At 36.8% G+C, this 25,003-nt stretch overlaps 5 protein-coding genes across 5 annotated transcripts; 2 read left to right on the forward strand and 3 right to left on the reverse strand.

Moving 5' to 3' along the window:
- Positions 1–662: 662 nt before the first annotated feature.
- LOC110769923 (putative F-box/LRR-repeat protein At3g18150) lies at positions 663–3,875 on the reverse strand. Its single transcript, XM_021973976.2, has 4 exons — positions 3,743–3,875; positions 1,495–2,920; positions 1,241–1,414; positions 663–1,055 (listed from the first exon to the last, which is right to left on the reverse strand). Exons 2-4 carry the CDS (start codon positions 2,896–2,898, stop codon positions 813–815), a joined length of 1,821 nt encoding a protein of 606 aa, XP_021829668.1. The 5' UTR covers positions 2,899–2,920; positions 3,743–3,875; the 3' UTR covers positions 663–812.
- Positions 3,876–6,704: 2,829 nt separating this feature from the next.
- On the forward strand, positions 6,705–10,366 carry LOC110769920 (IAA-amino acid hydrolase ILR1-like 4). Its single transcript, XM_021973974.2, has 5 exons — positions 6,705–7,265; positions 7,346–7,471; positions 7,847–8,161; positions 9,021–9,149; positions 9,389–10,366. Exons 1-5 carry the CDS (start codon positions 6,906–6,908, stop codon positions 9,794–9,796), a joined length of 1,338 nt encoding a protein of 445 aa, XP_021829666.1. The 5' UTR covers positions 6,705–6,905; the 3' UTR covers positions 9,797–10,366.
- A 111-nt stretch (positions 10,367–10,477) lies between these two features.
- Positions 10,478–13,744, reverse strand: LOC110769864 (Core-2/I-branching beta-1,6-N-acetylglucosaminyltransferase family protein). The gene is made up of 3 exons (XM_021973899.2): positions 13,334–13,744; positions 12,325–12,870; positions 10,478–11,419 (listed from the first exon to the last, which is right to left on the reverse strand). Exons 2-3 carry the CDS (start codon positions 12,841–12,843, stop codon positions 10,781–10,783), a joined length of 1,158 nt encoding a protein of 385 aa, XP_021829591.1. The 5' UTR covers positions 12,844–12,870; positions 13,334–13,744; the 3' UTR covers positions 10,478–10,780.
- A 2,184-nt stretch (positions 13,745–15,928) lies between these two features.
- On the reverse strand, positions 15,929–16,785 carry LOC110769898 (small ribosomal subunit protein eS30z/eS30y/eS30x). The gene is made up of 3 exons (XM_021973955.2): positions 16,633–16,785; positions 16,407–16,544; positions 15,929–16,132 (listed from the first exon to the last, which is right to left on the reverse strand). Exons 1-3 carry the CDS (start codon positions 16,634–16,636, stop codon positions 16,086–16,088), a joined length of 189 nt encoding a protein of 62 aa, XP_021829647.1. The 5' UTR covers positions 16,637–16,785; the 3' UTR covers positions 15,929–16,085.
- Positions 16,786–16,892: 107 nt separating this feature from the next.
- Positions 16,893–23,520, forward strand: LOC110769896 (RNA methyltransferase family protein). Its single transcript, XM_021973954.2, has 11 exons — positions 16,893–17,271; positions 18,122–18,364; positions 18,727–18,888; positions 19,578–19,687; positions 20,483–20,591; positions 21,800–21,955; positions 22,081–22,196; positions 22,270–22,436; positions 22,748–22,878; positions 22,963–23,102; positions 23,184–23,520. The coding sequence occupies exons 1-10, from the start codon at positions 16,948–16,950 to the stop codon at positions 23,068–23,070; spliced, it is 1,626 nt and encodes a 541-aa protein (XP_021829646.2). The 5' UTR covers positions 16,893–16,947; the 3' UTR covers positions 23,071–23,102; positions 23,184–23,520.
- The last annotated feature ends 1,483 nt before the right edge of the window (positions 23,521–25,003 follow it).

The following is a 25,003-nucleotide window of genomic DNA, read 5'->3' on the forward strand; positions in this document are numbered from 1 at the left end:
AGATGATCCCCTCACACAGCAAATAATTTTGTGGAGTTGATGGCCTTGTGTGAGGGCTTAGGAAGAATATGGTACATAGCTCACCAACTCCAATTACCAATATTAACAGTCCAAACTGATTCTGTGTTTTCAATTAACTTGTTTTGCAGGAAAATTCCTCCACTCCACTACCAGCAAGTTCTGTACAAAGAGAGTCAAAACCTCCTACCAGCTTTTCTTTCTGAACAACTGAAAACTTAAGACACTTGCAGAAACCAAAAGGAAACAAAAAAGTTGTAAAAAATCGACTTTGCATTTTGAAAACCCTTTTGGTTTTTTATTTTTACTTCTAATAAATACCTTGATAATTTTTAAAACCCAAACCTAGGTCGCATGTCTTGTAAGTTGTAGCCATAGTAGAATTCTTATAATATTAGCTGGTGTTACATGTAACCCAGGATTTACCCAGATAACGTGCTTGTTTGAGCGAGGTAAGCCTCCCCACAAAGCTATTGTCTACAAGGAACTAATAAAAAAAACATCCACAATAACATAACTATAAGCTGCAAGTTTACTTTTTCCGTTTGGAAATCTCCATCACCTGTATTTATCATGGAGATCATAAAGAATGACCACAAACAACATAACTAATCCATAGCATAATTTAGAAGATAGCTGAAATCTAAAGAAAACCCAAAGAATGGCCATAGATAAGTCATATAATCTCCCAACATAATATCAAAAAAGTAATATTCAAATAGGATCCAAAAATGAATTCATTCATGGTCATATAAAATTTAATGAAAAACTGAAATAAAAGTTAAATGTAGATCTTAGCGGGACGCCTTCCTACCCTCTTTGTCAGATTTCCAATCCAATCTAAAACAAGCAATCTCATTAGCATTTGGACGTGACTTCAACCAAGCCATCGACTCAGAGTCATTTTTGCCTTTAGCCGCTTTCAAGTTCACCATCTTGGCATCCTTCAAGAAGTGTCGCCAACACTTGTTGTTGGGATTATTACTTGTGCAGCAGGTTGGATCCTCCTTTCTATTGATAATCTTCTCACGTACCAACTGCAGTTCAAGTAAAAACCACAGCCCGAAAGCAAAATGTCACTTTATTATCTGATGGCACAATCTCACTCAACATGGTGGCTTTAAATCAAGGAGTCCATAATACAAAATGACATCCACATTATACAGATTACAGATCATGTAATTGGTGAAATAAGCAAAAGCATGCAAGGAAACTACCATACCTTCGGGAATTCACTGCTGGAAGATGACATTATAGATAGGGTCTGTGGATGTCCTTTATGCAATGAAATATCTAATAGTTCTTCAGTACCCACTGAAGATTGGACCATTTCAATTTTGAGACCACCGCATGTAGAAAGCAAAATTTCTCCAAAATCTTCATGGATGATGACATTCTGAATTGGCCAAAGTAAGCAAAAATGTATGAGATGTGGAAAATGAGATAGAAATGTTAACAATAAAGGGAGACTATTACCTTACTGGTGCACACAACCAGTTTCAAGCCTTTATGGTCGAACTTCCCAAGAAATTCTCGCAACTTAGGAAACCAAAGAGGCTCATATTTGGGGTTAAGTTTGAGCTTCCTTTCTTCCATTGGTGCAAATGAAAGCTTGACCTCCTTCAAACACTTAGGATTCAGAAAAGAAAAGGGGAATTTATCACCCTGATACTCAAATGAAAGAAGATTTGGAGTATCAATCTCAGCTTCCTCTAGATTCTTGCAACCTCTTAAGACTAGTCTGTTCAGCCGATGACTTCCAATTCTAATATTCGTCAACTTGAGGCAGTTACTTAGCTCCAGTTTCTCTAGGAGAGGAAAACTGAAGAATCGACCATGAAACTGGTTGTTTGTCATTCTACTGTCTTCTAGTGTCAGTCTTTTCAGAGACTCGCAATCTTTCAAGTTAATTTTGCAGGACACTTGTTTCTTCCCGCAATACCAAAATGCTTGAAGACTAGGAGCTGTAATATCAATCTTCTTGAGTAAATTGCAGCAGTGTACCTCGACCCTATCAAGTTTAAGAAGACTTGAAATGTCCAAACAGCTTAACCCCGAGCATTGTATGAGTCTCAAATCATCAATTAGAGGGCAGCTGGAAATGAGATTCATAATTATCTGTTGATCAACACGAAGATTTCGCATATATAGCTTTTGCAGATGAGGAAGCTTTATAATACTGCAAGTTTCAAGTTTACAGCCTTGCAGCCTTAATCCAGTTATTCCTTCTGCAGCAAAGACATTCTTGGGCAAAATGTAGGGCCTAGTTCCTTTCACATGAACATGGAAACCTAGCTCTTTTGCGTTATTTGCAGTTGCAATTCCAAACCACCGTTCCATATGATGAACCAATGCTGGATCATATGTGGTTAAATGTAGAACAAATTTATATATACCTAACTTACGATCCAGGTGGCTCTGGAGAGACTTATCAATAAACTGCATAAACACCTTATTACAGTTCTCCATACTTTGAACTCCCTCTAGTTCTTGAAACGTGCGTTGGTCGAATGTCAAAACAGTGAAAGAGGTCCACACGTCCCTCCACCTCTTAGACAAGATACTGGTTCGAGCAGCATCTTTTGTACTACGAAGTAGAGAGAGGATGATATGGATGACAGTATCAGGCAATTGTGAGATATAATCCATGGATACAACTCTTTTGTCCACGCTATTTGAATCTTTAGCAGTTTGCTGCTTTTTAAGCTTAACGTTCTTGTCAATGATACTAAATTGTTCTCTCTTTCGTTTTCTGTGAGCTCCAGATGCTTCTGCACACAAATCAATAGCACAGGTTTTATCATATACCGTGCTAGAGTTTCTTTTCCTTTTACTTTCCGAAGGTACTCTCAGATTCTGCAGGGCTCTCTTCAACATCATCAGTTTACTACTTGGAAGGGACCTAATTGCAAAATAGTTCATGTTATGACCAAAGAGTTTCCATACTTAAAAAACACTGTTCAAGAAAAGAAAAATTACTCCACACACACAAACACAAACAGACACAAACAAAAAGCCCCATTTACTATAGATGGTTGTTTTGTCTCTCCGTGAACATAAAATAAAATAATCAGCCAACAAATTCAGACTAACTTACAAGAAAAACAAACATAAAGATCCATAGGGATTTTGCTTCAGATTGCAGGGCTTCAGCCCAATGGTTACAGAATCTCACATCCCATGCTAGAACTATGGTCCTTGTTCATCGAGAGTATTGCCACCCAATAACAAATTTCACAGAAATAAAAGAAAACAGTCTTATCCGCGATTACTGTTCATCCTTAAAAGAAAAATCAAGAAATTCAAACAATGAACACACTTTAAAACCTTAAAAATTCTGCAACCAAAATAAAGTTCATAACTTCATCAAACACATTATTTTCCATGTAAACCATATCGAGTTAGGGCAACGATATGTTTCCATAATCAAGTTCAGTTCTTGATCATCTAAATAGTAAAAAGGAAAAGAAAAACTCAAAATTTAATGAAATAAATGAGTTTAAGAGAAGCAATTGCACCAAAACCCAATTGGGTTGTAAGTTTTAACGTATAAAAAAATATGAGATCAAGATTCAGAATTTATATATATTCTCGCAACCAAACAAAGCATCAATCTTCAACATGAAAATCTAATATGAAACAAAGGATCATCGAATACCAATCCAATTGAATACGAGGAAGAAAGGGGCAAGGAGACGCGGGGTATCAGAATTGCGAAAATTACCTCGCCTGCGCTCTCCCCAAGAAGAGTCTCTGCGCGAGTCAAACGACAGCCAAGGGTTTTTACGTTTCTTTAAAAACGAATCAACCGGCATGGTATAGGTTGATTTTTCTTCCCCTTCTATATTACGTTTCACTTATATGGTCTACGTAAAAAACATAAAAAAAAATATAATTTTAATACTTGTAGTTTATATAATTGTAATCAAACTCTTGTTATTGCGGAGATAATTCGTTAAAAATACAAAAAGAAAAACTTTTGCACACATGTCATACTATTGATGGAAATGTAAGAGCTCTTTCTTGCATGATAAGGAGGGAATATTTTCCTATTTCTTTTAGTTTGCAATTAAGGTTAAGTTTGTAACTCCATCAATTATTTAATGCTTGATACGACCTTTTTTGTGCTTCGCATTATTAAAACGGCACAAAAATTCAATAAAATTACAAATTGGACCTTTACTTCTTGGTGAAGCAAAGATCAGATCCGAGAAAGACTAACAAGTTCTTGTTGGCATTAGTAGATATTACTTGTAATTAAAACAATTTGTGTTTTGTGAATGAGGTTTACATACAATTTCTCTTTTTCCAATTTAAACTATTGTTGGGGCCCAAAAAATCCAAGGTTGAGCATAATATATTTCTGGCCCATTACAACACCTAACTAGGGAAGAAGCCTGACTTGGGTACACAAGAGTTCGTCATGTGCACTTGCATGAGTCATAATCCACATGCCGTGCTAAGCAAATACGTAACCCACCACGTAGAAAGGTTGTGACAAGCCTATAAAATGTACTGGCTCTACGAACCCATGCTTATTATCCCGTCAAGCGCCATCTGGCTCAGCCATAGCCCTTTACAATACGGCGAAGCTTGAGCACAAGCATTCCAAATAACACGTGACACCAAGCGGAATCTTTATTTTGGGTACCAAGCCACACTACAAGCTTAAGTGGGCCCAAATCACGCAAATACTTGGGGCTTGCTGAGCGGGTTATGGTATGAATGGTTACGAGTATTCATGAGGCCCATTGATGGTCCAATAAGTGGAAGTTTTGGGCTGCTTGAGAGCACTAAAACTCGAGCCCATATATATGGGTAAGCATGAGAGAGGAAAAGTGGCCCATCACCTTAGGAAGTGGCCCAGCAACTTGAGAATATCCCAAGAAACCTCCAACACATGACTAAAGTCAAATCCAAGACAAACCATCGTTAAAACCAAAGGGAATTCACGTGTACAGGTTGCTGGGAGTAAAACACCCTTCAGACTAGCACCTTTACCCACTTTTTTCTCTTACCAACTCTTGCCAAAAAATATGGAAGGAAAGAAAGGGAGAGCGTTGTCAAGGATAGGAAGGTGCCACAAAGACCATTTTCAGGAAGACTCTATAGCTCCAAAAAATCTTGTCCTAGTGTGTTTGGATTAAGGAAATTTCATAAAAAGAGGTTGAATCAAAGGAACAGAAGAGAAATGGAGGAGAAGACTTGGCAAATTTGGGGAGAACCAGCTAGGGTTTCTTGGGAAGAATGAGCTTCCAGGCCTATAAAAGGGGGCATCTCCTACTCGGCAGATCAACATATCCAGAGCGAGCAAGCGTCCTCACTCACTACTGGAACCTTCAATTTCAAGCCTTGTTCTACCATCTTCTTCTTTCCTCTTCAAGCAAACTATCCAAGAGTGCGACGAAGCTTTCGTCAAGCGACTGGAAATTTACTCAAGCCACCTATCCTTTATTTCCACCTTCCCCTCTCATCCCTCATCAAAATCTTCCCAAATTCTCTTCTTCCCTTACTTTGAATCTCTGTTTCTCATAAGAATCCAAGCTTTCTCTTTTTAATGCTAAACTCATGAAAGCTCAGCTATCATGTCACAAGCTTCTCAGACCAAGCCACAATATTGATCTGTAAGCAACTGTTTGTTTTGTTGGTGAAAGAAACCAAGGTGCTTCCTAAGGTTCTACGAACCTTTCGAAGGACTCTTGAAGCCTGATTCTTGAACTCAGGCAGAAGGACAACTTCGTCTATTTGCTCTTTACAGCATCCCAGGGCCATCTGTAACTGCTGGAACAAAAAAAGCCCCTACAACCATTATGTTCCATAGAGAGAAAATTTAAAAATTTGACATTTGAGCTACTTTGTGATTAAAATACTCACAATTTAAAATTTTAACAATTTCGATGCTATGCTTGTCAGGTATATTATGGTTCAAAAATTACGAGAATAAAAAAAAATCAAAACTGTAAAGTTTTCACTTGATGAATCAAGATAGATTTTTTTATGTTTTCTTTTATACAAGCTATAATCTACTTTAAACTAATCTAAATTATGGGGAGGGGATTCGAACTCGGGTGTATAATAGTGAGCACATTTGATTTAGCCAACTTGGCTAAGCTCATATCTACGAATGAGATTAAATATAAGATGTTGATTTTCCCACTTCCTTTTTGTAGAGTAAGCAAAAGAGGAGTGAGAACATACAATTTCCAACAAAACAATAAAAGAGTGGAAAAATCAGCTCCCTAAATATATGTTCTTTTTGGTCAAATGGGATTAAACAAATTTTTTGCCGAAGACATAATAGTAGTTGGATTTTCTCTCTTGAGGTTAAATACGGAGCCCAAACCAAAACAGAGATAAAGGCCTAGCTTGACCACTACAACCCAGATCACAATTCAGCCCAATATTTGCCAAGACATTCAGCAGCTTTTATTTACTTCCCCCTAGACGTGGCAAAAGCCTCTGCAAGCACATGAAGAATCTGAGTCATGAGCCTTAATCATTGTGTAAGTTATTATTTAGGTGTTTTCCTTTGTCACGCCAAGGAAGTTGAAAGACTTGAATTTATATCGTTGCTTAAATTCTCAATGATTTATTAATGATATGATATGATTAAGATAGCTAATATAAAATAAAATCCTAATCTCTTACAATATTTCTTACTAACTTTGAGCCGATATATTTAATTTTTCACACTTAAATTGACTCATATCTTGTCCTACAGCAGCTGTTTGACTGAGCAGTCTGTCTGACCAGCACAAGCAGCCACCAATTTTCCAATGTTTTTGTACATATTTTGCTAAACTCGCACTCTTTTTTATATGACTTAGCTTTCTTTACTTTCTCTTGTACTTTCAATCATCAGCCAAGCTTTCAGTTTCAGAAAGATCATGGAGTTCCACATGCAAGTCTCTTTGATTATGGTCCTTTTTGTGTTTGGTCCAACAACTATATTCACAAGTTCCTCTGTGAGCTCAAATGGGCTCTCAGAAATCCCCTTCAAGTTACTTGATTTTGCCCAGAAACCTCAAGTGTTTGATTGGATGTTGGGAATCAGAAGGAAAATACATGAAAACCCAGAACTGGGTTATGAGGAATTTGAAACCAGTAAGCTGGTCAGAGCAGAATTGGATAAAATGGGTATTGACTATAAATACCCAATTGCGGTTACAGGTGTTGTAGGGTTCATTGGCACCGGAAAACCGCCTTTTGTTGCAATAAGAGCTGATATGGATGCTCTGGCTATGCAGGTTTGGTTATTATGAATTTATAAAAGCCTGAAACCCCATTCCCATCCTTTTGTTCTGAACTTGATCAAATGTTTTTATAGGAAATGGTGGAGTGGGAGCACAAGAGTAAAGTTCCTGGGAAAATGCACGCATGTGGGCATGATGCTCATGTTGCAATGCTTCTTGGTGGGGCAAAGATCCTTAAAGAACATGAGAAAGATTTACAGGTTTGTTTTGTTGAACTTGTAGTTAATGTTTCATTCATTTTTTAGAAAATATTACATTCTGTTGTTGTTCACTAGTTACTCTACAACACTCCTGACTTTAATTGGTAAAAATTACATACAAGAATTAGGGGATTAGGAAAAAGCTTTTGTCCATGCATTGCCATTGTAAACAAGGAGGAAAGCAGGGAGGGGTAGTAGAAAATACATGGTGTCCACACACTAATAACTTCCGGACGTCTGCATAGGAGAAATTATATGTATTTTATATGGATAACATGTATAAACGGCTTCATAGGCTATTGCGAATTTTATTATTCTCATAAGATAGTTATTTTCTGGATGCCTGATATCATCCAAATATTGTTGTCTTAACAGGGAACAGTTGTTCTTCTATTTCAACCAGCAGAGGAAGGAGGAGCAGGGGCTAAGAAAATGATAGATGGTGGAGCATTAGAGAATGTTAATGCTATTTTTGGGTTGCATGTTGCAAACCGCGTACCTATAGCTGAAGTGGCCTCCAGACCTGGTCCCTTTTTTGCAGGAAGTGGCTTCTTTGAAGCCACAATAAGTGGAAAAGGCGGTCATGCAGCCATTCCTCAGCATGCAATTGACCCGATACTGGCAGCGTCAAATGTGATTGTCAGCTTGCAACATCTTGTTTCACGTGAAGCTGATCCACTTGACTCACAGGTAAAACCTGTTACATTCTTATGTAGTGTGAACCAATCTTATTACAGTTTCTATGGAGTATTGATTCCTTGTTTGGGTTCTTACTTAGATTGTTTACACTTGTCCGTTCTCACTGAAAAATTTCGATAACTTGATTGGAATATAGATGGCACTGCTTGCTGCTTGCTTTTGTTAAACAATGATAACTGAGCACCTACTTTAGATTGATCCCTTTGTAAAATGACTGCAGCACTAGTTATTACAGTGGTGTTCTGCATTTTGGTGTGCAGTCTAACATAGTAGTGACTGTCTGAAACTATCCCAACTGCATTGTTCTACAGTCTTTGGTTGTATAGAAATAAACTTTGTGATAAGGAAAATGGCAACATTGAGATACAGAGGAAGAGCTTTCCTTTTTATGGTGGGGTGGGTGTTGCAGGAAGACCGAACGATACTTAAGGTATTCGGAAGTAGATTAAAATCACAGACCTGTCCCACCTACAGCCATTAATGAAGATTGAAGAGGAAATGAGAGGAAGAGAAAAACCTCATTTTTCATTTTCAAATATGGGAGGCTATAAGGGGTGGTCAGACATCAGATATTTAATTACTCTCTGATGATGCAAGAGTATTATCAAATATTATTGAACTTCTCTTGAAGAGAACTGAAGGAATCTTATACTCTAGCGTCAACTTTCAAATATTTTGTTCACCAATTTCTTATCCTCCAATAATCCTATCCTTTGGAAATTCATGTCATTTGTGCTGCTCCTGTTAGAACTTAGTGCATTTGCATAAAGTATTGGCTTCCTTAATTCATGATTAGCAACGTTATTTATTTTGTAAATGCTCTCAAATCAACTAAAGCATATATTTTCAGGTAGTCACGGTTGGAAAATTTCAAGGAGGTGATGCATTCAATGTTATTCCAGATTCTGTCAGAATTGGTGGCACTTTCCGTGCCTTTACAAGGGAGAGCTTAATGCAACTCAAGCAGCGCATTAAGGAGGTCAGTCAAATCACACATGTAATATGTATATTATGAAAGGATTGATTGATTTCTTTGTTTTCTTGAATATATTCAAAGAAAATAATTAGTTCAGTACTTAATTATTTTCATATTGATACTTTGTTGAGGGCCATTTTGGTTTCGTCTTTAAGTGCTGTGTAAATAGTTTTTCTTCTTATACAAACAACCACACATTCCAAAACTTTGGCAACAAAAATCTGATTTGCTTCTTTTGATAGGTCATAATGGGACAAGCTTCTGTACAAAGGTGCAGTGCAACTGTCAATTTCCTTGAAGATGAGAAACCTTTGTCACCCCCGACCATAAACCATAAGGACCTGCACGAACACTTCCGGAATGTAGCTGGAGATATGCTTGGCATCCACAGAGTCAAAGACCATCAACCATTGATGGGATCTGAGGATTTTGCATATTACCAAGAGGCAATACCTGGATACTTTTTCTTGCTTGGAATGGCAGATGACAAACTTGGACCTCTGCATATGCCACATTCACCTCACTTCCAAATAAATGAAGATGCACTTCCTTTTGGTGCTGCACTTCACGCTTCTTTGGCTATTAGGTATTTGCTTGAACTCCAACAGGAAGTTCCTTTGCCAGCACAAGAATACCATGATGAATTATAAAGGGCTTCGTGACTAATTTTTTGGTTCAAACATTACCAAGTCGTCATTGAGTATTGGAGGATGAGATTCATATTGCAGCAACTGTGCACTAAAATGATTCTTTCCCAGGTAAATTATACACAAATATACCAAGGTTTAGCTCTCATTGATGTGGTAATTTTGAGATCATATTTGTCAAATAAATTGGATGATGCTCCACGATACACGCATTTGCTGATAATAAGATCTACAGTGTTTTTTGGGTAACGTCTTGGTCCTCTCTTTCTAAACTGATGGTCTTCCTCTTTCCGTGATGAGAGTTCAGAAATTGTACAACGATGAGCATTTTGCCTCAGACCATTATAGAGGCCCCTGCACTAGAAGGGATTCTACATGAAGGGCTCAAACTTGTAGACATACTATTATTACACAAGTGACTATTTTGTTTTTCTCTAGGCTGCAGGCATTTCGTTAATGAGGTTTAAATAGAGAGAGTTAGAGGGGAGGTTAATCTTTTCAATATATTTTATCTCCTATGTAATGTAAACTATGTTGAGATATATCAAGTAATCAAGAGCAATTATCTTTGCATCCGAATTCCCCACGGCTTCATAAAAATAAAAAACCCAAACTTCAAGGTGGCATTGAATCAGGAGATTGTTTTTTAAGTACTAGAAATGGAGTAAGAAAATTTCAGAAATAGAAAAAGAAATAGGTCAGGATATTTATTGAATGAAATATGATTCAGTAGAACTACATTCAATCAATTCCCCACCAGATATGAATATAAATCATTATTGTACCAGAAAAATTTCTAAGATGCTACTTTTTAGGTCCTATTTTTCTATACATACAATATGCTTTAACATTAAGTTTCAAAAAACCTATTGAATTTGGGTAAAAAGGAATCAATCTCAGCAGACAGGTCTGGGGTTAACTCAAAACTACACTCGCATGCTCCAATCAGAACTTCGCCAAACATGCAGTTTAGAAGCCAATGATATGTCAAAATCCAAATACTTTGGATGCTAATTCTAATAGAGGTTCCAAAGCACTTGGGGCAAACTTTCTTGCAAAAAGAAAACAGAGTGAGGTTGGCTGGTTGTTGTAAAGACATGTGTCACTTCCAGCAATTTTCTTGAAGAACTCCTCTGTAATATCAGCTTTGCCGAATGTAGCTGGATGAGCACCACCTCTTGACCAGTCCACGTAAGTAAGGGTCCTGTTTGCCAAAAGATGTGGAGTCTCGATGCTAAGCATTGTCTGAAAGTAGTGCTCATCCACATAACATGCTGGTTTGCAAAAGTCTCTGAACTTAGGGTAGTAAGTTGTGTCTCCTACAATCCTAACTGCAAGTTTCCGATTAATCTCAAACCACTGAGACCCTTTACGCCACTCAGTGAGATTGACCAAAGGAGCCATGCGTTCGTCATAGCGTCCTCTCCCGTATGGTCCAATTTCATCAAATGAACCCATAAAGCTGTACCTGGATCTTGATAGGTAGTGATATACAATGCTTAAGTTGTAGAGAGGAATACATGCCTCAGAAAGGAGGACAAACCATTCATTTGAGATGTCGAGCAACGCATTAGCTAGGAGTCTCCTCTCAGCATCACACATACTCATCTCTCCCCACTCTGCTACCTGAATCATAGAATATAAATGGTCACAGGTCTTAATACAAGAGAACAAGTTCCAAAAAATATGCTTAAGATGCCATAGAAAATTATTGAGGTGCCCGAATCTTGTCAAAGAATTGGCTGCCATAAAATTAACCAAGTTAAAAAATAAATGTTCTAATGTTGTCAATATAAAGTGCTAAATGTAGGAAAGAGGCATGTCAGAGAAATTGTTTCTGTGTATACATAAAGGTATCTAATGTTTGATAATCAAGTGCCCTTTTCTGTAACCGAAACACGTTCCCTACTGATCAATGAACTTATTACTCTCACTAGATACTCCATTGCAGTGCATAGACGTTGGTAAATGTGGAAGCAAAATGCGCGCTGTACAAGGATGGTCACAGAATGCTCCTAACCAACACCAATACATGGCAAGAATTGACATATGATTCAGACAAGGTCTTTTTATTTGATCAAAGTTGGGAAAGTTAAAAGCTTACAGAATTGAAACAACATAAGAACAGCAAATAAAGATTTCTAGATCATACATGGGCTGCAGGAGCTCATCCTTCAATACCTTTTAAATGAAAAATTCAAAAGTATTCCTTTTAAATATACAATGCAAAGTACATCAGCATACAATCTTCATAACCCAGTGTACAACCTAAAGGACAGATTTTGACAGCTGAGAGACTGGAGAAATTATTCTGGCTCTATTGATCAAGTCATTTTCATTATTGGCAAGTTTACACTTCCCCTAATTATTAAACCACAAATAGGGCACCATCTCACAAGATGCACACCAAATGCATGAAACAAATTCAATGAGAGGAACGCCATTAAGAAAATCTGGGTAAGAATCATTCTAGAGAACTGTCAAAAAGCATGTAGGAGCACTAGTAATAATTATGAAATGACTTAAGATACCTGGCTTGGGATTTGTCTCTTGTGAAACACTGACGAAGGCGAGAAGTTAGGATTATAAGATGGCAGTGAATGGACGTAGATTGAGTAAAGCCCTTCGTGTCCTTTAAAAAACCGCTCCCAAAGAGGCTCCATTGGCAATGGTCCCTTAGTTAAGAACATGAAAGCAATCTTGGGAACTCTTTTAAAAGGATAGTCGTTTATTTGAGGAGCAGATGAAGCCAGCCACAGCAACTCTGTGTCATTCATGGCGTGCAACAGATTAGATGGAGGTCTAATCCGGCTTTCTAAACTGCTTGGCTCTTCAAAGCAAGGCCTAATAGTGGATGGTGCTGTTGGAGCCACATGTTGAACTCCAAAAAACCGAATCGTGTGCATACTCAAAATCGAAACCCCGATACCCAGAACTACAAACATCACAAGAAATTGAACTAGTCTCAAAGGCAAGGCCCTAGCATGGCTGGATTTAAATGCAGTAGCAGGGTCCTTGCCTTCCTCCAATGCCACCACCCTTGACTGCATCTTGATTCAAATCTCAATCAAACCCAACTGTCAGCAAAGAAAAAAAATATTCAAATTCAAGTTCTGGGTTATGTAATTTTCAAAACGTCTGATTTATTTTTTTGGTCTGAAAAACATCTGATTCAGCAACACCCGTTTTTTAAATTTGAATTCCCCCAGATTCTGAAATAGCACTTTACAATAAGAATAATGAAGAAAGTTTGGTTTTTGCGGTATGGGTTTTCAAACATATGCAACAACGGAAGCCCATAATGCATCACAGATTCAACCAGATCAAGATCACATCAATAAGTCAAGAACATCAGTCCTTTTGCCAAACATGAGATTCGTTAAACACAAGGCTCTAGGCAAGAACAGGAAAGTTTCGGATCAGAATTCAAATCACAAGCTAATATTCCCATCTTCTTGGCAAATATGAATAAACATGCAACATGGTGACAGAGAGAGACAAAAAAAGGAAAAAACGAAACGGGGAAGAATCTATTATTACCATGTGCGTTGCACAAACAGGGCTATTTGTGGCTGAGTAAATGCCAGATACGTTTGAGGAACCAAAGCAGATCGGTTCACACTTTTGTCACTTCAATTGTGTTGAGTTGCGCTGGCTTCCATTGAATGAACGAGGGAATGAATTTGTGCTTTGTTTGTGATGAGAGAGAGAGAGGTTTAAGGGGCTCTGTTTCCTCTCTGTTTTTATATGTCCCGTGGGCTGTTTGAAACTTTAAAAAAAGGTAGGAAGAGAAAAGTAAAACTGAAGCATTCAAGAGAGAGAGAGAGAGAGAGAGAGAGAGAGTGACAAACAGAGAGTGTATGAGGGTGGTGGAAAAACCGAGGAGGGTGTCTTGGGGGATTTTGTTTTGTTTTGGTCGTTTTGGAGTTTGGGGAAAGCAAGGCAAAGGCAAATACGCGGTCTTATGCCTTGTGTTTTAATGTTTTCTTCCTGCGTTTGTGTGTGTTTTGTGGCTTCTTCTTTGTGCACGTGTTAGGGCTCTGGCTAGTTTGCTATGTCAATCAATTGGTTCCACTTTCTCAGTTTCCCTTAATTCTTTCCAAAATTCCTTTGATTTTTTTTTTTCTTTCCTTTTTGTTCAAATAAAATCTTTGAATTTTTATATTAAAACTTGCCCAAACCCATCTATAACAAATTTAAGAAGAACCCTCATAGGAATGTTATCAGTAATTTTAATTAGAACCTTTGTTACCAATTATACGAGTCTTTAACCCCAACTAAATACATCTCCAACTTACTGCACTGCTTTTTAAAAATAAAAACAAAATATTTCGACATGCCCCTTGTATAACCTGGTGTACCCGAAATATGCAAAAATTACTCCAAATAAAGAGAATCACATCATGTGTGGGAATATTTTTATTCGATTCAATTTTTGCTAAAAGGTGGTGGTTTTTGGTTTCTCTGTCTCTTTTGTATTCCTTTACGAAATGACTGATAAGCGAAACGGCTGTGTGAACAACGACATATCAATTGGCAGGCCTCAAGGCTTTTTCTCTTTTCTTCTTGTCTTTTCCTTTGATATTAAACGTTTATCTTATCATGAAGTAAACGTTACTGGACAACACGTTGAGAAACTCAACATTTGACAATTGGACTCTCATTGGCTCCGTATGAGAATATTTTCATCTAAGTCAACCTTAAGGAAGTACTGGAATACGGCTCTGAAATATACATAGTCATATGCAGCAAGGGTTGGATTCTCCGAGCTTTGCCTCGTAAAAATGTTTAAAACAACAAAAACAATTTATTTATTTTTCAATAAAAAGGTTTAAAAACAAGAGGCTATGATGTTGTCTCCATAACCACCCTCCAACTCCTACCCACCTCAATTCTAGTTGCTTACAATAGAATCAAAAGCCTCTTTGGCAGCATAAAAGGACTTGCCCTTTTCCACTCCTAAAACATTCCAACCTCCATGTCTTATTCAAAGGACAATCAAGAAAACCACAACAACTCAAACTATCTCTACTTTTCACATCACATCCACAGCCAAACAAATCGCTTCTTTACACCCTCTCTTCGCTATGAATCTGATGGCGTTCCATCAAAATCACAATCAGCATCATCCATCTCCCTCTAGAAAAGATGGGTGCCAAGATACACATACAATACATGGTAAACCAATGCACAAGAGCTGCGTATCAACATCTACACCAACCCTCAAGGAACATGAATGAAACTGTCCTGCAGTAAAGACAGCCCTAAATGTTCGTAACCTACAGCAATATTAATCCACTTGACTCGAACGCCCCAGTCAATAATAAGGCCTCCAATTATCATGTTCCAAGAAACTAAGTTTATCTCTGGTATTTCATCCAGCTTCTTATGTGGATCAATCATCAAGGCAGATTTCACAAGTATCACTCTGTTCCTCATATATACTCATCCTGTTCAACCTTCAAAATCCATGTTCTTTGTACCTCTTATTCAAAAACCAACTCGTCTATTTAACTACAACATCTAGAACTGGGTTTTACATTCAGGGTCTCTTTAAAAGGCCAACTTTGGAAGGGCCGTACTTTGGTCTGACTCTAGCTCTTGTTCCACCAAGGAACACCTAATTTGAGGAAATGTGTTTCACTATTTTCTTCTACTAAATGAAGAGGATAACCCAGAATACAAAGATCTCTGTTTCAAAAACTTAGGACCTGAAAAGAAAAAGAGAACCAGAAGCTAGTCTAAACCTAAAAGATTGGAGCTGAAAAGATAGGTCGCCTTGAGAAGGAAAAATAGGATATCACTCAAGGTCAGAGTCTATGGGAAGGGAGTGAAACAGTGATGCTGTTGTTAAGATAGGAGCAATGTTGTCAGTTGTGGAAAAGGGAACTGTCACAAATGGCTTGTGAGAGGCGAACAACCGAAAGCTAAAGATATCATCTATGAAACTAAGATATATGAGAAACACAAACTACTCCTTAACTTTTCAACCCTCATGTATTCGAGAACATCAGTAATTTCTTGTAGGCACATACAAGGGTTGCATGGCACCAGATATACCAAAAATCAATTCTAAAATTGGAACAGTGAGGCGTGAGCAGATCAAAACTTACGAAGAACAATAGCACACAATCATGAGGTCAAAAGTAGCACATATTAATAAGCATTTTTCAATCCGAACAATTAAACAGAGCCGGTAGAAAATCTAAACCATAGTTTGACTACAAAATCCGTACTTCAAAATGAAACTAATGCCTCGTAAGAAACCAGCAAAAGTCCCCACAGAGCAACCTTACTTCTCGGAAGAGTTAGGCCCCCTCTTCTTTCCGAATCCAACAACTGCAAATTGAACCAAAAGTATAATCAGTACCTCCAAATCATAAACCTGTGTTCCCCAAACACATGCTTAAATAAAATATTTCCATCCACAGCTACACCAAAACAACCAATACCACATCCAACAACACTAGAATTAAAAACCAACATCACATTTCAATACCCGTAGACAAAACCCACAGACTTCAATTGAACAAAGCTATCAAATCCAAAAAAATCCTAATTAAAAAAATAAAATAAAATAATCAATGTAAGAAAGTGAGAGTGATGAGCTTACCGGCTGTGACGAATCTCCTGTTGTACTGCATACGCTTGTGGGCGCGGCCTCTGGGCTTCTTCTTCTTGTCTTGCTTGGCAACCTTTGGGGTCTGGCCCCTAACCTTCCCGGCACGTGCGAGCGATCCGTGAACCTTTCCTGCACAGCACACACTCACCGTCACAAACCAATCAAATATCGCCAAAATCCATACAAGAGAGGAAAATAAAACTCTATCAAAGCATACCCATAGTTGATCGTAGAAGCTGCTCTTGCCGTCAGAGAGAATGAGAGAGATGGAAGCTCTATGTGTGCGTTAGCGCGCTTCTCTCTGATATTAGGGTTTTGGTGCAGCTGGAGTTGTGGACTATTTAAAGGTCATTTCATTCCGTCAAACGGCGTCGTTTGACTAAAACCTCATATGTTTGTTCTTTAAACGTCGTCGTTCTTTGTGTTCTTTTAAACTTCCCAAAATACCCTCTATCCTGAATTTTTAACATTCAATCGTCGTCTTCTTTCTTCTTCTTTTCCCTCCGACACAGACGAGAACTATCTCCGAAAAATGGCGACCATGCCGGGCCACGGCCTGAGGCACGTGACCACCATGCGCCCGTGGCTCAGAACCTTCCGTAGCTCAACCTCGCAGGCTTCTCTACCGTCCCATTTCACGGAAGATTCAGAGCTGGCCCAACCCAAAACCGACAAACCCAGCTCATATTTCCCAAAGCGAGGCCAGACTCTGGAACTGGTTTGCGAGTCTTTGGCTTTCAAAGGGAAAGGTATGTGCAAGGTTGCTGACACTGGGTTCGTTGTCATGTGTGACCGTGCACTGCCTGGTGAGCGCTTCATTGGGCGTGTTACTCGCAGGAAAGGGAACTATGCTGAGGTACGAGTAGTGGGTTCTGTTTGGTTTCTGAGAAAGTTTTGGAATGGAGTAGGAAAAGGAATCTTGGGTTTTGCTTGTATGATGTTTTTGGTGTGAGAATGGGGAAAGTGTCAGCTTAGTGGAGCATATAGATTGTGGGAATTTGTTTCTAGTGCTAGTTGTGTTGCTCTCACTTCTCATTTGATTTTGAAATGGATAAGTGATGTTGTTTTTATCTATTTGCTGATTTTGTTGCGAAGTTAGGAGGAATACGAGATGGTGAGTATATTGAGTCACAGTTAATTTTGAAGTGAATTGAACTATGATGGTTGTGAATCCTTGCTTAAACATTCCTTCTAAATTGGTGGGTGGAGGACAAAATTGGTAGGATAGGAGGCATGGATTACTGAATTATTCTAGCTTAGTGATCTATCTAATGGTTCCTTGGCACGAATTGTGAAACCCATTGAAAAACTAGATCATGAAAGACACTAAAAAAGGAAAAGCAGATCACTTGATATATTGCACTAATTTCGGTCTGCTGGAGATTCGTTATTTGAACTAAATAAAATAAGAATTGAGTATTAGGATAATTGCTTTCCAATGTGCCTGTTCATATGTATAGAGGTTTTCCGTGAGTGACGTTAGGCTTGGAAAAGAAAACAGAAATAGCATTAACAGAAGCAATGTTTCTTTGCTATAAGTTGCTGTTATATATAACTTGAGATGATGTGCAACTTGTATTTGGTTTTGACTTTTGATTGATTTCCCATTCCCACACAATTCATAGGCTAGGGAATACAATAGAAACTATATCATGTACTTTTTAATAACTTTTCAGATTAAAACATTTTCTTGGGTGAAAGTGCAGGTGACAAAGGTAAAGACAATTTCTCCTCATTGGGACTTCGTGGATGCTCCTTGTGAATATGCTTCATACTGTGGAGGATGTAAAACCCAAAATTTGTCCTATGAGGCACAAGTCAAAGCTAAGGAGCACCAAGTTCATGAGTTGATCATACATTTTGGAAAGTTTTCTCAGACAGAACTGGAATCGCAAAGCATCATGAAGCCCATTGTTCCCTGTGAAATCCAGTTTCATTACAGGAATAAGGCTAGTGCATAACATAAACCTTGTTAAATTTTTTGCTCATTCAGCTACATGCAATGGCCACAATGTTTTTCCTCTTACTTTTATATCAGCTTCAGAAAACGTTGCTCATATTAGCTAGCACAGCCTACTTATTTCTATTTATCAAAGGCAACTTTAATAATCAAAGCACCAGAGTGCTGTATTCTGCTGTAGCATGTACATCTCTGCATATTCTTAACTTTACTTTGCAATCCACTCTAAAACAATTTTTTAAGAATTTTGAAGTCTTTTGTACTATGCAATTACTTTTCTCTGTAGCAAAGTATATCAATATTTATTGTTACTTAAAAATATCTTTTGATATTTCCCCCTTTTTTTTGCAGATGGAGTTCTCATTTGGTTCTCAAAAATGGTTACCTAGAGAATCATTAATGGACAGACAAGATGGAAGTGACAACTATGCCCTGGGACTGCATGCTCCTGGTTTCTTCGATAAGGTTCTAAATGTTGACAGGTGCTTATTGCAAAGTGAGCCGGCCAATATGGTATATTTCCTGTGCAGTTTTACTTTCTGAGGCCTTTGTGTTATTAAATGTAGAAAATATATGGAATTTTTTTCCCTCCCTTGAGATTCTTTATCTTGCGTATAGCATTAAACTCAAGGATCCCTTTTTCAACATTTCTTTTGCTTTTGATGTCACTCTACTAGTGAATGATGTCGAATGTTTATGAAAGATCACTGTTCGTAGTAGATAATGTATGAGACCTAAATTTTTCACTGGAGTCTTTTAACATTTCATGCTCATGAAGGAGTTTGTGGAAAGAGTTGCCTTCCAGTTACTCCTGAGAAGAGGAAAAAAATTCTGCTAGGGGAACCAAAAAATGACAATCGATGCCTCTCTCAACAGTAGGAATTTATGTAATTAATACCTGTAAAAAGATAATGTAGTTTCTTAAGGTTTATTCTTGTGTATCCCACTAGCATAATCTCAATATAATAATTTGTATGTGGGCACAAGCACAATGCAGTTTCCAATCAAGGATTCATTGTCTTCTGTAGCTGTATACTAGAAATCTCACATTGTCAAGCGGCCAGGTTGTAACATGTAAAATTTTCAATTATGTCACAACTTTTCCTCTTTGTCTACTTTAAGCTTCATTTATTGGCAGTATATTTTATTAGTACCAGTAAATTTACTATCCTGCTTCAGTGACTTGCATTGCTGTTGTATAGGTTCTTGCAGCTGTTCAAGACTGTTGGAGAGATCCACAATTAGGTCTATCTCCTTATGATGTTTACTCTCATGTTGGATTTCTTAAGCATCTAATGCTAAGAACTGGAAGGTACTGCAAGTTGTATGATGTCCCATAATCTGTTTTCCTTATAAATGCATATGTCATACAAGTGTGTAAGCAGGCTGTAGGTCCTGTACTGACATAAGAAGCTACTAATATGCATGAGTGTACTTGCAACTTATGGAATCCTCCGTTTGTGTGTGCTCTTGCGCGTGTGTAAGCAAATTGTAGTTCTCATACTCACAAAGGAAGCCACTCATTTGTGCACATGTACTTGCAATTTATGAATCCACTACCATGATTCAAATATAACTTTTCATGGGAAGTGGTAGGAAGAAAGAAAGGGAAAAATAAAAGAGAAAATGAAAGGAATTGAAAAATGAGTGTGGGGCATGAACAGAGATTTCTACCCTTCAAATGGCTTTATAGGAGAGTCTGGGCAAATACCAAGTTTTTGAATATAATGAGACGATGCTGAATTGGAAATGTTTACTCTACAACTCAAGCCATAATCATGTAGATGAAGAAACAGAGGAAGAATTGAAATACTTTATTTCCCTTTGAGTACATTTGTTGGAGGCTGTATTGTATGTGTATTTTTAACATGGAGACTTTCTTGAAAAAATGTAACTATACCCATCAGATGTTTATGATAGCTTGAAGATACGTAACATTTCTGTAGTTTACTAGTAGTTTTGTGCACTTACCTGTCACTTCCTGCAGGACCTCCGTAGGGTCATTTTTATATCATAGAGTGATTTAAAGTTTAGTTTTATATTATTGTCTGTGAGCTCATGAAGATCAAATTTTCATATTAAGTAATGGCTGTGATTTGTGTTCTAGGAATGTGAAGACTGGTATTCCTGAACTTATGGTTAATTTTGTGACCTCATCTTACAAGCCAGAACTGCTTCAGCCTCTTCTTGGCAAGATATCAGCTATCCCTGAAGTGGTTTGTATGGCCAATGTTTAAATTAATTGGTACTGGATATAACATAGTAACAATTAATTGAACGTGGTTATAATCTATTTCAGCTTTCCAGTCAAATTGAAATAATTGAGATCGGTTCTCAGAATGATCCCTTGGGTGGTACTAAGTTTCATCGCTTGCTTCCTGTGTATTATGGGTTCGGTTGACTGAACCCATTTTGTCCACACACTGGAAACTTGTGAATGTCAGTTGCATGGTGAAAACAGTTGTGTTTATGTGAATGATAAAACCAGTAAAACGGCCTTTGTTATTGAACATATTTAAATTGATAATCTGGTTCTGTTTGTTGTTTTTTATTGGGGGTTTCACTAAAACACCCAAAATGGGGGCTGAAATTATAAAAAAACCCAACACCCAAAACACTTTATAAACACACCCAAAACTCATCATTACACACACTCAAAACCCATTTATAAACACACCCAAAAAATATACAATTGTTGATTTTGGGGTTGATTTTGGGTGTGTTTCTATGTTTAAATAGTGTGTGGGTTTTTTTATAAATACATGTCTAGGATTGGGTTTATTTATAATAATCTATTTTTTATTTCACTTTTTCTATGAGTGCTGCAGTAGCTTGCTGCTTAGTTTGATAAGAAAGTCAGTGAACTGATTATACATGTGATAGAATATTTTCATTATCACAAGAACTCATTAGCTTGCATCTAAGGTTGGCAATCTTCAATAGAGGAATTGTTGTAACTTTCTACTAATTCCTAGATTTTTGTTGCTTTTAATCCTTCAGTGATCATGACTCACAATGCTGATTGTTTATGCACTTTTTTGTGTCATTGTGTTGCTAATGCTCTCTCGTTGGGAAGCCCCAATTTCTTATTTTTTTTAGATTGTGTAGCTACTGTACCATATAAGATGCCTAGAACAATTGTAGCATTTCATTTTTTACTGTCTCCTAAAAAGCTATATTTTGATTAATAAGATATCAATTCTAGCTTCTTTTGTTCCAAAAAAAACAAAAACAAAAACAAAACAAAACAAAAGGTATGTGAAAATGTTATGCATTTTACTCCTGAATCATGTTTGCATTTGTCTGTCATATCTTTTATTGTCAGTCTGCCATTCAATTTTTTTTTTCTACTCATCAATTTGTACTTAATTTTTTATCCTTTAATTTTTTTCAATCTCTTAAGTCATCTTCTTATGACTGATAGGTAAGTATCATGAACAATGTAAATACTTCTGTTGGTAACACATCTCTTGGGGAGATGGAATACACTTTGTATGGCAAATCTAGCATCACGGAGAACTTAAGAGGGCTTACCTTTCAAATATCGGCAAACTCGTTCTTCCAAACAAATACTCACCAGGTATGCAATGTGACAGAAATTTAACGCCTCATCAGCTGATGCTTGCTTTCATATTGAATTGCTTGATACTTTCCTTGTGAATACTATCCGTGAAATTAAATGCCAAAAATCTTTAAATGCTTTAGGCAGAGGTTTTATATAAACTCATAGAAGATTGTGCTGGTCTCAGAGGAGATGGCTCAGAGGTCGTTCTTGACCTGTTTTGTGGGACTGGCACCATTGGTTTGACACTCGCCAGAAGGTAATTATCTACTGTTCATTTTTTATAAATGTTGTATTCAAATCTGACATTTGGCTTTGCCTGATTTGTGCAGGGCCAAACATGTTTATGGATATGAAATAATTCCTCAAGCCATTGCAGATGCTTGTCTGAATGCCAAGCTTAATGGCATCCAGAATGCCACATTTATTCAAGGGGATCTTAACAAAATTGATGAAAGTTTTGGGAACAATTTTCCTAAGCCAGACATAGTTATTTCAGGTTATGTTTTTCTTACTGCCTTAATTCACCTAGGTTCACTAATCTTTTGGACCAAATAATAAACCTTCTGTTCGTCAAATGAATTTGAAGCATAGGAAATAGGTTTACGATTAATGATAAGCTTTATGATTAACGAGGCAAAATGATTTTGAAAAAAAAAAAGAAATACGTTTATGGCTAACAATTTTTTTGGTATAGAATGAAAGAAGGTTTTTGGTATTTCCTAGTGGATGGTTGGCTTGACATATGACCTTAATCAGAATATACAGCGTTTTGCCCCTGACCGTGTTTTGATGTGCTGAATCATACAGATCCAAACCGTCCAGGAATGCACATGAAGTTGATCAGATTTCTTCTAAAGCTTAAGGCACAACGAATAGTTTATGTATCATGTAATCCTGCCACATGTGCACGCGACCTTGATTATCTCTGTCATGGTGTGGTATGTATCTGCTTTTTCACCCTTGATTCTTATTTTTTTTGGATACTCAATTCAGTTGTATGACCTACCAAAAACTTTATGCAGACAGAGAAAGGTATAGAAGGCTGTTACAAGCTGAAGAGCATACAGCCAGTTGACATGTTCCCTCACACTCCTCATATTGAGTGTGTTTGCCTTTTGGAGCTTTCTTGACCCCAATTATGGTTACGATTTTTGTTACTCAGGTTCATAATTTTTTTCGTTTATTTCGTTTTGTAGACTATGCCTTGAAGTTCAATTAAGTTCAAATGCTCCTGTTATTTCAGTCTTTTCAAACCACCTGTTCAAAATGTTTCTTGCTGGATTTGCAAAGCTTGCCTGGGAACTGTAGTGACAAAGGGGTATGGAAGGAGCAGGAAGAAGAAACGCATAGCAGGTCGCTTTAATTTCTTGCCGTTTTCTTTTTCAGTTGCGAAAGGGTTTAATAGTTTCAACCACCGTTATCAATTCTCTAGGCGATTCAATTAATTTGTAACCTTGTAGTGGCCTTGTATTTTGTGGGGGTTGAAGTATCCTTTTCAACTAAAGACATAAAAATGAGAACATGTGAGTAACACTTTCGGGTCAACCGCAATGTTATACCTGAGTTCATGATTCTTCACTGTTGGGATTGCTCCACGCTTACTTTTTTATGGTATATATTTCTTAATAAAGTATTTAATTAAAGGAATAAAAAAAAATTCAATTATACACAAGTTTAACGAAAAAACAATTTTGTTCAAGCACTATTCTTGTTTTTTCACAAACTAAAATAAGGTCTCAAGTCCATCGGCGATTTTAAAAAGGAAAGTGAAACTCATTTTTCCTTACTTGCAGCCCATCAATTTATTTTTCTATAAATAAAATCTTGAGTTTTATAAGTAAAACCCGAAGACTAGAATCTAACTCAACAACTTAACTAATTAGGCTTAACATCTAATTTATTATACTTTTTAGATTCCACAAGTACCCCTCATTGCAGTTTACCTTTATTCAATTAATTGTGTTAATTTCTTATTAAATTGTTGACTTTATTTTTCAATAAATTTGATGCAATTTAATGTTTATTTTTCCAAGTGGCATTTAATGTTTTTGTTTGTTTCTTTTACAATTCATTTGTCTTCTCTTGGCATGGGATTTTTCCTTTTTGGCAAAATATCCAATTCATTCCATCAATTCTTACAATTCTCATTAATTTAATTTTCATTTATAGATTAATGTACTCATTCTTTAAAATTCAAAAATATTATATGTCTATATTTAATTGTATTTGCAAATATAAGTAAATCATTGTACTTAAAAATAATATAGGTAAATTAATATACATATGATCTGTACATATGAATACACTCACATTAATATATATATATTTTTTAAAGAAGGAAGGTAAGTCTTAGTGAAAAAAAAAAAAGAATTATAGGTAAATTAATATACATATGAATACACTTACATTAATGTACATATATACTAGTCTCTCTGCATGCGCTTCCGCGCCTGCGAGAGGCTTTTTTTAAAAAAAAATCAATTTATTTTAGAATTAAAAAAGATAATGGGTAGTTGTGTTCCATAAAAATAGGATCCATTATCTGATTTTTATTTTTATTTTTATTTTTTTAAATATGAAAAAGTGTGAATTTACCATATTATCCTCATTTAATTAATAATTTCAATTCTTAATGTTTGCATTAACCAAATGCATTTTCTGGTATTTTGAATGTTTCACCATTCTCTGCCTTTTGCTTTATATATATAGATATAAAGTAAGGTAAGTCTTAGCGAAAAAACAAAAAGAATTATAGGTAAATTAAGGACTTGAAAAATATAGGTGTACATAGATAGGGTTCGTCATTGGGCCAGGCTGTCGGCTTAGCTTGAAATTTTGGGTTTAGGCTGGGTCTAATGGGCTTTTGTTATTTTTCAGGTCGGACCGAGGTTTCAAAGGGCTTGGCCCAAGCCCACCTATCGGGCTAGGCTTTGATGGGCCACCATGGACCTAAACGACTGGGTTTTTTTTATAAATTTTTTTTCCTAAGTCTTTTAAATTTTTTGTTACATATTTTTTTGTCAAAAGTGATGGATAAAAAGAACATTAGTATAGATTATTATA

Source organism: Prunus avium, chromosome 3 (assembly GCF_965620075.1).
Source record: "Prunus avium chromosome 3, drPruAviu1.hap1.1, whole genome shotgun sequence".
NCBI lineage: Eukaryota > Viridiplantae > Streptophyta > Magnoliopsida > Rosales > Rosaceae > Prunus > Prunus avium.

What these genes read in the sequence shown, in the direction of transcription:
- LOC110769920 (XM_021973974.2), top strand. Translation starts at nt 6,906, where the DNA reads ATGGAGTTCCACATGCAAGTCTCTTTGATTATGGTCCTTTTTGTGTTT. An exon ending in TGGATGCTCTGGCTATGCAG is followed by an intron (nt 7,266 to 7,345) that starts GTTTGGTTATTA and finishes ATGTTTTTATAG; the next exon opens with GAAATGGTGGAGTGGGAGCA. An exon ending in CTGATCCACTTGACTCACAG is followed by an intron (nt 8,162 to 9,020) that starts GTAAAACCTGTT and finishes ATATATTTTCAG; the next exon opens with GTAGTCACGGTTGGAAAATT.
- LOC110769896 (XM_021973954.2), top strand. Translation starts at nt 16,948, where the DNA reads ATGGCGACCATGCCGGGCCACGGCCTGAGGCACGTGACCACCATGCGC. An exon ending in TATCAGCTATCCCTGAAGTG is followed by an intron (nt 20,592 to 21,799) that starts GTTTGTATGGCC and finishes TATGACTGATAG; the next exon opens with GTAAGTATCATGAACAATGT. An exon ending in GGTTTGACACTCGCCAGAAG is followed by an intron (nt 22,197 to 22,269) that starts GTAATTATCTAC and finishes TGATTTGTGCAG; the next exon opens with GGCCAAACATGTTTATGGAT.
- LOC110769923 (XM_021973976.2), bottom strand. Translation starts at nt 2,898, where the DNA reads ATGATGTTGAAGAGAGCCCTGCAGAATCTGAGAGTACCTTCGGAAAGT. An exon ending in TGGTTGTGTGCACCAGTAAG is followed by an intron (nt 1,415 to 1,494) that starts GTAATAGTCTCC and finishes TGGCCAATTCAG; the next exon opens with AATGTCATCATCCATGAAGA. An exon ending in CCAGCAGTGAATTCCCGAAG is followed by an intron (nt 1,056 to 1,240) that starts GTATGGTAGTTT and finishes CTTGAACTGCAG; the next exon opens with TTGGTACGTGAGAAGATTAT.
- LOC110769898 (XM_021973955.2), bottom strand. An exon ending in CAGGAGATTCGTCACAGCCG is followed by an intron (nt 16,133 to 16,406) that starts GTAAGCTCATCA and finishes TTCAATTTGCAG; the next exon opens with TTGTTGGATTCGGAAAGAAG.
- LOC110769864 (XM_021973899.2), bottom strand. Translation starts at nt 12,843, where the DNA reads ATGCAGTCAAGGGTGGTGGCATTGGAGGAAGGCAAGGACCCTGCTACT. An exon ending in AGAGACAAATCCCAAGCCAG is followed by an intron (nt 11,420 to 12,324) that starts GTATCTTAAGTC and finishes TCTATGATTCAG; the next exon opens with GTAGCAGAGTGGGGAGAGAT.